The 10,429-nt window shown below is 36.8% G+C and overlaps 1 protein-coding gene across 1 annotated transcript in view; it reads left to right on the plus strand.

Moving 5' to 3' along the window:
• COL25A1 (collagen type XXV alpha 1 chain) overlaps positions 1 to 6,766 on the plus strand; it is an 898,191-nt gene extending 891,425 nt beyond the window's left edge. Inside the window, exon 37 of the mRNA XM_085641379.1 lies at positions 6,642 to 6,766. Within this exon, the coding sequence (XP_085497505.1) occupies positions 6,642 to 6,644 (3 nt within the window). The 3' untranslated portion in view covers positions 6,645 to 6,766. The remainder of the gene's footprint in view (positions 1 to 6,641) is intronic.
• Positions 6,767 to 10,429: the final 3,663 nt, after the last annotated feature.

Here is a 10,429-nt window from a genome sequence, read left to right on the forward strand (position 1 = left end):
AGTATTGGATAGGGACATATGATCAAATGACATAGGATTAAGAGTCTGCGGTATAATGTTATGAATCTGGGCTATGGGGCAAAGGGTGTGGGGTATGGGGTTGTAGGTTAGTTCATGGTCCCATCCCAGTGAAGGTGGTGCCAGGTTTGCAGTGCCTGCATCCCACCTGTACAACAGATGCGGTGTGTGCGCACCTCTAGTTATGGTAAGGACAGTGATTTCATTGAAAAGGCATTTTTAGTTTTCTTAACAAGTTCAGCGTCATTTGATGAATAGGCGTGACTCTTTCCAAAAGAAAATACATCCACTTTGGGTTCTTCATGGCAATTGTCATGCAGCTCCTTCAAGTGCAAGCCTAAAAATAGAAGCATAGGGAGGAAAGGAGTCCCAAAAGTAAAATTCTGCATTCTAATTCAGATTGGATGTGTTGCTCCTCAATACAGAATACACATCTGAAAGTAATCACACCAAACTTGGCCTGTAAACAGACCTTTACGCAAGAAAGTGCCTGTAGATGGTTTTGTATAAATCTGTTCAGTTGTTTTCCACAAATTAGTGATTAAAAGGTTTCTTCTCTGGGTATTAAGAGGTTACATTTTAGAAATATCTGAAGCATTGATTTGTGGATCTTCCAGGGCTTCATTAATCCATGGAGGATTCACAAATGAAATTAGCAAACATAAAGGCACACAATCGGACTAAGGAGCTTTTTCTCACGTCGTCCATTGTGAATGTGCATCTGTCTGCAGATTTGCGAATGCACTGCACTCTGGTTGACTGGCTATCACAGAACAATTTCTCTTGTGGCCAGCATTGCCCAACACAGTGCACCGAGCACTATGTCTGGAGCCCCAGGTGATGGGGTGGAGTAGGAAATAAAATAAATAACCTAAAAAAGTATTTTTATCACTGGATCAGGGAAACGTATGCTCAGTTCAAGAATCCTGGACACTCCCGGCGTCCCACTGTATTTCCTGGGACATAATTAGTGAATCCTGAAAAACTCTTAGAAAAAGTATTCAGTGCATTTTGATTGCCCTTTTCGGCCAGCAGCCACATGCACGGGTTGGCTGGATGTGGTAATTTTGGGAACAGGGCCTGGCTGCAATCCAGTCCCTATCCCTAACCTTGCCAGCGAGGGGTAGACTGGTCATGGCGTGATGAAACTGCCACAGGCAGCATACCCCCATCAGAGCAGAAGGTCTTCCACAGCGAGGGTTGGCCACATGACGCATGCTGCAGGTTGCGCCACAGCCTGACCACCTACTGGCATCTTCTGCACCGCATGTAGAAAGTCCATGTGCAGAGAAGGTGTTGTCACAGGGAGGGATGCGAGTCTGATCTGGCTGAATGGAAAGTGTTGTGGCTCACCCTCACTATACATGACCACAGGCACAGTGATGATGAACCACAATCCCTGCAGCCAACTCCCACTGTGCACTGCCCAAGCCAGTGAGCAGCAGGGGCTAGATGCCCACGATTAGTTGGGTGCAGGGAACTGTTGCATGTGGTATATGATGAAAAACTAAAAACTAACTTTAAAGAAACATAAATTAAAGTGAAGTTATGGATAGATATTTCTAATGTGTGCGTCAATGGAACTTAAATTGTGGTAGGAAGTTGACAAATAACGGATGTATGTCGTTACAACGCACACTTTTACAACGCATGCACTTACAACGCATTTTTTACAACGCACAATCCATTACAACGCATGACATTACAACGCAGGACACTACAACGCATTTTTAAAAACTACCTTTACAACGCATTTCCATTACAACGCATACTACCTTTACAACGCATACCATTACAACGCATAATATTAAATTGCATTTAAGGTAAGTATTAGATAGTATAGGGGTAAAAATTACTATTCTAACTCCAGGGGGTGCAACAGTAGGGTAAGTGTTGGATAGTATAGGGGTAAAAATTACTATTCTAACTCCAGGGGGTGCAACAGTAGGGAAAGTGTTGGATAGTATAGGGGTAAAAATTACTATTCTAACTCCAGGGGGTGCAACAGTAGGGTAAGTGTTGGATAGTATAGGGGTAAAAATTACTATTCTAACTCCAGGGGGTGCAACAGTAGGGTAAGTGTTGGATAGTATAGGGGTAAACATTTCTATTCTAACTCCAGGGGGTGCAACAGTAGAGTAAGTGTTGGATAGTATAGGGGTAAAAATTACTATTCTAACTCCAGGGGGTGCAACGGTAGGGTAAGTGTTGGATAGTATAGGGGTAAAAATTACTATTCTAACTCCAGGGGGTGCAACAGTAGGGTAAGTGTTGGATAGTATAGGGGTAAAAATTACTATTCTAACTCCAGGGGGTGCAACAGTAGGGTAAGTGTTGGATAGTATAGGGGTAAAAATTACTATTCTAACTCCAGGGGGTGCAACAGTAGGGTAAGTGTTGGATACTATAGGGGTAAACATTACTATTCTAACTCCAGGGGGTGCAACAGTTGGGAAAGTGTTGGATAGTATAGGGGTAAAAATTACTATTCTAACTCCAGGGGGTGCAACAGTAGGGTAAGTGTTGGATAGTATAGGGGTAAAAATTACTATTCTAACTCCAGGGGGTGCAACAGTAGGGTAAGTGTTGGATAGTATAGGGGTAAAAATTACTATATTATGCGTTGTAATGGTATGCGTTGTAATGGTAGTATGCGTTGTAATGGAATGCTTTGTAAAGGTAGTTTTCAAAAATGCGTTGTAGTGTCATGCGTTGTAATGTCATGCGTTGTAATGGATTGTGCGTTGTAAAAAATGCGTTGTAAGTGTAGTGCGTTGTAAAAGTTGCGTTGTAAAGGTTGTTCCCCACAAATAACATATGCAAAAAGGAAGTAAGTAAGTACAGACCACACTCATTTTATTATAAAATAGTCTATTTACTGAGCAATAAGCTTTACAGATACAAGGACTGCATCAAGCCTTTAAGGTGCAACTTAACAACAGCCACAGAGGAGTCTTTCTGATATTCAATTCACTTTAAGTGTCCACAGTTTTGCTATAAAAGAAGGGTTATACATACAGATGTTGTGCAGAGCCTCTATTTTTCATCTTCACACCAGCCAACATTTTTTGCAGTTTCATATTCCTGCTTCATCAGGGCCAAAAAGAAAGAAAAGATCCATATCACTATTGATTGTTGCTAACATGATACAAAACATTCCACAAAGTGTGAATACTAAATAACAATTTTAGAAACATCTTACTCCTTACAGACCTTACAGCAATGTCCCCAACATGCACTTTAGCTCAACTTTAAATTCAAATGGAGCAAATATCATATATTATACCTATCTTTAAACAGCCAATTATAAGGCTCAAGGGAAGAAAACACAGTTTAAGTGAAGTTATGGCTGCAAATTAAACCTGGATTGCCTTTGAAATTTGCAAGTCATGGTTAGTATGGCAGTTCATAAATCAGATATCTGTCATGTTATCAATAACTCGCATACCAAATGCATTGCATGTGTTCTCTCAATATTTATCCTAATAAGTATCACCACCTAAAAGAACAACGTAACTAAAGAACAGTACTTACTGATACCAATAAGTAATGCTATATTTATAGTGTTCTCTTTTATAATGTTTATGGTAATATAATATGTAATTTCATCTATACGATTAGTTACAAAATTTGCAATTGCATTAGTCACATCAAGGGTGAGGTCAAAAGTGTTACATCAATGATTATATATACATTTAGAGACACTTATGTACATATATTTGAACAACCACACATATATATGTATGTACACACTTATAACATAAGACTCAGTGTACGCTATTTAACCCATGTAGGCTAAGGTTGTGCCATTAAAGGCACAATGTGCCATTATCCCACATGTGATTGCTAAAACTACCAGCCAAGGGTTATTCCAGTGTGTCAGCTATAATTCTATCAACTTAATACATTTAGCAAATCTGTTAAACATTCAGTTGTCTTTATTTTTTATGCTTGATTTAATTGCTTCTGTACAAGGGCAGATGATATTTTCCCAGAACAATAGTGCAGGCAGACATTTTTGTTCACCTTTGAATCCTAGGCATAGCAAAATGTGCTTGGCTGAGGTGAGCAGTAATTCACAGTCCACACCCTCTATTTACACCAGTCAAACCTTTCCAGAACTCATACTCTCTAAAATACTTGTACTAGTGTCTAATAAAGATTTCATAAAGGTATAAATATTTTTACAACCAGTGATTCACACACATATCATAGTGGTATTTGAAGGCTTTGTCTACTACAAAACCTATCAATCGAGTTTGGCCACTACTGAAAGGAAGTGTAAATCTATATCATATTAGATACTTGCACCTTAGTAAAACCACAACCCTCCCAAGTTGTCTAGTTAGTTGTTACAAAATTCCATACCGAGCATTTGTGCAGTAAAATCTTTCTAGCTTTCAGACTGCAATATCTTCCTTATTTAGATGTATTAATGTGCTGGTGGCTGAAAGGCAGTCCTTCAGAAATATTGTTAATGTGCTTTGTCTATCTTCTTGTTGTGACTGTTTCACTTTTGGAGGTCAGATTGTTTTCCACCTGAACCATCTTGATAACTCCATCCACTTCGAACAGTGCCTGTTTCCCTTATGTCTACCTATGGATATGCTGTGTCAAAAATAATTCAGAACAAAATAACTTTGTATATTAATGCATAGTCATTTATCTCATTTGGCTTTGTTTGTACTCACAAATCAAGAATGAATTTTTAAAAATGTAGAAATGAAGATATGCCCAACAAGTACATTGTTTCTACAGCTCTATCAATATATATTTCTGCTTAGAATTCTGCTTTATTGAGATCTTTCCCAAAGTACATTTCACAAATATTTCATACCAGGACCAGCACTTCCTCACCGAGAAGTATGTTCAATTCATTTATTTTTATATAGAAGTAATTAATTGAACTTCATGCTGTTAAACTTATCAAACATCTTCAGTTTTCAGTGGGTTTTGTATTGATAGGAAATGTCGGTTTTGTATCGATAGGAAACATGCCTGTTCAGGTTTAGAGATTAAATAAAGACAACTCCTCTTTCAGTTATGGGAAGCTTTCATTTCTTTTCATTTTTTCTATAGGTAAAAGAAACTTTAAATGTAAACACTTGGGTAGTCTTGCGTAGACTCACACAGTGAATTCAATTAAATTGGGAACAAACGGAACTGCTAGCTGTCTCCTATAGTGTGAATGTTCATATTCATATTACATGCCTCACATTACCCACACATAGTCTCAGTAGATTTAGTATTCAAATTTAAGAATATGTTTACTTTTGTACTTTCGCATTACTTAAAATAAAACTTAAAAACAGCATAGAAAACAGATGAAAACAAATAAAAATGTAATTCTTACAAGTATTATTTGAGAATTTCTGTCAGGGTTTCTTAAAATCTCTTCATATATTTTACAACAATAACACAAACTGTATTGATAGAAGGATTAATATAACCAATTTAAAGACAGGTTACAATTGTGCACTTTATATTACATTAAAGTCCTTGTCTAAATTGCATTGATTAGTCTTCACACTTGCAACCACTGTTCTTCATGCAAAGCAGTATAGTTTATAATGTTAATAGACACTGTAGAGTGCTGATATGTAAATTCTCCTCAGACCTAAGTGATGGCCAATGTCAGGGAGATGAAAAGTTCAAATGTAGGAACATTATAGTGTATAGAGTACATTCTCTAAGGGCCTGCACGAGCTGCAGAAGAGATGAAACTCCAGTGCATCTCCTGTTAGTGAGGTGGAAGCAACATGCAGTAAGTCTCAGTATTATACAGAAGAGTGTAACCTGAGTAAATAAAACCCCAAGGTGGACTGAGTAAATAAAACCCCAAAGTGGACCTTTAATGTACATGGTATTGGAACCTAAAAAACATATATCAGTCAACAGCAATATCAGTTGTCACATCTATCTCACCTTTTCAATGGAGAGAAACATTAAAATGTCAATCAACAGTATTCAAGCACTAGAATCAAAACACTGGCTGGCCCATTATGAGAAGATATTTTCATTAGTCACACCGTCTAATGGCAAGCACAACCTCCTCACATGTCCCCTTTCAAAGAAAGACATTTTGGGTAATCCTTAATCTTCAAAGACAAGGAATAATGTGTATGTTTCATGCAGCTAAAAATGTGGAAAGAGATTGGTGCTCAAAACGCACAGGCAGTAGGTACCTACATACAAAAATAAATCAATATAAAAATAGCAACATGGCTGGCCCATTACCAAAGTCAAATAAAAGTAGGTGACAGACAAAAACGTACAGAAGTACTATACACATTTAAACCCCAATTTTGTTTAAAACAAAAAAGTTATTTTGTTAGCATTTGTTTATATGCCTGTTTTGATTAAAAGGATATGACTCTTAACTGGTAGGATCGAGTTTAAAAAAAAAAATGATAAAACTGTTCCCGATGGGATCATTCACATATTTAACTAATGTCAGATATCAACAATGTCATCAATAATCTGTCTGAAAAACTAAAATAATTGTATCTGTAATCTAAATATGTCTGGATGTATGTTAAATTAAATAATGATTGCGCCATGATACTCTCAATAATGGCAAATAACTAATCATATTATTGTGGTGTGTTTTTGTCTCTTTGCAGTGATGAATCTAACCTTACAAGCATGAAGTTGTAAATAATGGTCCAGATTTTGTATTTATAATTGAAAATTGAAAAAAGATTTTCAAGAGACATGTTTACATCTAGCTGCTTGCACCTATTTTCAGTGATCCATGTGTGCATCTTTTAATTATTGAATTATGTGTCTGTATGTGTATTCTAATACATATACATGCATATTTTGGTGTATGTATGTATATACAAATATATGTTGATACATTCTGCATACTTTGTTGATTTTTCTAACAATTCTGTCTGTCGTGTGACTTGCTTTGACAATGAGTGCCATTGACCAGTTTACATGCAATTGTGACCAAATATGGACTAAATGCTATGAAATGTACTGTACCAAGTGCTAATAGATTATAATCACAGTTTGCTTCTGTGTTCAGCTCGCACTGCATTCATTCATGCCATTGTACCTTTTAACACGGACTGAAAAGCATGACTTATGTGCCAAATTGAGTGCTGTGTGGTTGCTACACAAATACAGATGATCAGCGGCTGCTACAACTTCTGAATTCTTTCCTTTTGTCATCTCAAGGGAGTCACACCATGGCTTATTGCCAAAAAGAGATAAAGCCAAGGAGACATAAATGGTGTTGAATTTTGGGGGAACTGCAGCCCAAATTGCAGGTCTACAGCTTCCCGGACTGTGTGGCAAGCAACTGCCAAGTTTAGATGGACACGTCTGTGGATCGGCGTTGGTTCTTCTTGTGCAGTTTGCAGCCAACCGGGACGAATGGACTTTGGTTCAAGGTCCTGTCTGCTAAACGTTCAAGCATGGAGAAAGTACATTGCATTGTGGATGACTTTGAGAAGACTGCTGATATGCACCACAGGTCCTTTTCTCAACAGGTTTCGTAGAATGAAGACAGATGTACTTCTCAGTGAAGGACTTCCTGTGTGACTTCTCATGTCATGCTTGAACATTGCTGGAGAAATTAGCACAGTTTCATAAGACTGAGTGTTAAAGTAAATCATTACTTAATGAAAAAACAGTAGTGATTTAAAGACGTGTTTTGGACGTTGTGAAAGGATTCCGTTTCAGCTAAGACAGGGTTAAGGAATCTGACCGGTCGTTTTGTTTATATTCAGTAATGTATGTTAATGAAGTATTCCAATTGTTTATTTCTCATTTGTTAAGGCACGTACTTAGATCTTTGATTGGCATGCCTTGTCATGTCTAATGTTGTGTGTTTCTATGAATTGTTTTGGAAGGTGATACTGCTGCAGATTTGTTAGTTACTTCTGTTGTTCCTGTATGTTTGCTGGGAACCATCTTCTAGAGAACGTTAATTTCTTAAAGAATGAACAGAAACTTGTCTTCATACATGCTGCAGTAGGTTCCCAACATAATTTAAGAATGGAGTGGTCCTTCCTGTTTAAATTCTAGGGTACAAAACTTACTGCCAGTTAATTTGTTTATTCATATCTAAGTTCATTGAACAACAAAAAACTACATTCTTGTGGTTTCTTGAATCTGCACTTGACTATTTTCATTCACATTTGTAATTTTAGTTTGTTTTTTATTATGTTTTAAAAACTAGGAAAATGGCATCGTTTATGGGTTACCTGTCCTTATCATTCTGTCATGGATATACACAACAATTTAATATCATTTTTTAAACTTTATCTGTCAGTCCCAGAACATTCATGAGTGGTTGGGCTAGTTCTTGTAAAGTTTGTCCAACATATGCTACAAAAAATATATCTATGCCAAGTGACATATGAACATACTTATTGATTAACACAAATCAAAGTGAACTTATTGATAGACACAAATGAAAGATAATTACTCCTAAATTGACTGCAATACACACATTCTTATTTAGTGAATGTTCAATAGTTGGACTTCTTGATAAACTATGAAAACATTGAAAAAGCTGGAAGAGTTACAAGGTTAAATAGCATAAATCTAAACATAGCTGAATTCTATTTTAGTGAAGATGGGATAAAGAAATTCATCTTATTAAAACTGTTTTCACCAAACAGACAAATAAGAATGATACTAAACAAAGCAAATTGTGAAAATAGATGTGCTCCTAATGTACTTGCACAATGGAATTTCATGTGTCTTACACTAATGGCCAGAGGAGCTCTTGGATCACTTGCAAAGATTATAAAACAGGGAACTGAGTGTTGATTGCTGAAGCCAATGTTTTTTAAAGTAGGCACTTGTGTTTCTATAAGGATAGTAGGATGGTATGAAACCAGGAGAAAGATAAAAGAAAATGGATTGTAATACTAGACCTGAAATGTAGTTTAGTGCTCCCCATCAAAACTTTGGAATCACTTTGGGCACCTACATTTTTCACCATTTAAGGATGCCATTGGTCCACCATACATAGTTTTCATACTGGCCCTGAAAATCTAGCATTGTTTCTTTATATAGGATATTCTCTTTGGTCATACCACTAACGTTCTGACTGTCACAGTTGTGAAGGGAAAAGGAATATTCATGTGACCATCTAGCACGGCATGTGACATGTGGTAAGGGAAAACCCCACCAGCAAAGAAAGAAATTCTGCAGATGGAAATAACAGCATCTTAATATGACTTACATATCCTACCTTCTAATAATCACACTGTAAACTCCCTCAAAGCTTAACTAAGAGCGCAAGATGAATTTGATGCCTTTCTTTCTACTGGTCATCCTACAGGCAATGGTGTGTGTAGCTTAGAGACGTTGCTCTCATACACATTGTGAGGTTTTCCCAGATAACTCAGCAAATTTTACGTTATGAATTCTTTTTTTTTTTAATGGAAGTTAAAATCATAAAGAGATTAGTTTTACCAGAAAAAGCATTTACTTGTTATAGGTTATTATTCCCACACACATATCAGCTTGGCTCAATTCTGATTATAGAATTGAAACCTGCACCCCCATGCCAATAGGCTCTCTTTAACATGGATGTCCAGAAATGGCAAGGAATTCTTAAGACATATGTCTCTGAAGGTTTTTATAAATTGGTTAAGTGCTTTCATGCTCTCTATATAGAGGATGTTTATGCATGACCCTGCAGTCAACTTTGATCAAACTGCTTCTGTAACATCTGTCCTTGGACTTCATAGCCCATTGCCAAAATTCCTTGGTCTGATGTTCGAACTTACAATGATATTTTATCTATGTGCTTTTGTGTAGAGTAACAACTTTCTGAACTTATTTGTGAATGGCTTTAGGCTAGCCATGAGCACCAAGCAAGTGGTAATATCTAGTTTATTTAATATGATAATAGAGATAACGGTGGCAGTGCCCGGATTTTGCTAGATCTGCCAGCAGCATTTGATACTGTCTCCTATCCACTCCTTTGACAGCATCTTTGGAGTCTTGAAATCCATCCCTAGCTGGATCAAATCTTTTTTAACCAGCTAATGTACATCAGTTACTCTTCGGTACTTCATATCTTCTCCAGTGTCCTTAAATAGAAAGTATTACAATGGTCGGCTCTCTTTGCACTGCTGTTTAATCATTGCATGCATCATTTTTCAGTGTATTTTATTCTTTCCATGCCCAATTTTTCAGGTACACTGATGATAAACACATTGGATGAGATTCACATAAGTATTTATGAGTATTGGAAGTAGTACAACATGAGTGCTTTTTTGCATACTTACAAACCTTTGCGAATTACGCCCCAAACATCCAACTCCTTATTCGTAAAAGTGCACACAAGGCCCAGCCTTTTGTATTTGTATTAAATGTATGTGAATATTCCTTGAATATTCTCATTTTATTGTCATTTTAGATATTTTGGGTCCAGTTTACA

Source organism: Triturus cristatus, chromosome 2_2, assembly GCF_964204655.1.
Source record: "Triturus cristatus chromosome 2_2, aTriCri1.1, whole genome shotgun sequence".
NCBI classification, from domain to species: domain Eukaryota; kingdom Metazoa; phylum Chordata; class Amphibia; order Caudata; family Salamandridae; genus Triturus; species Triturus cristatus.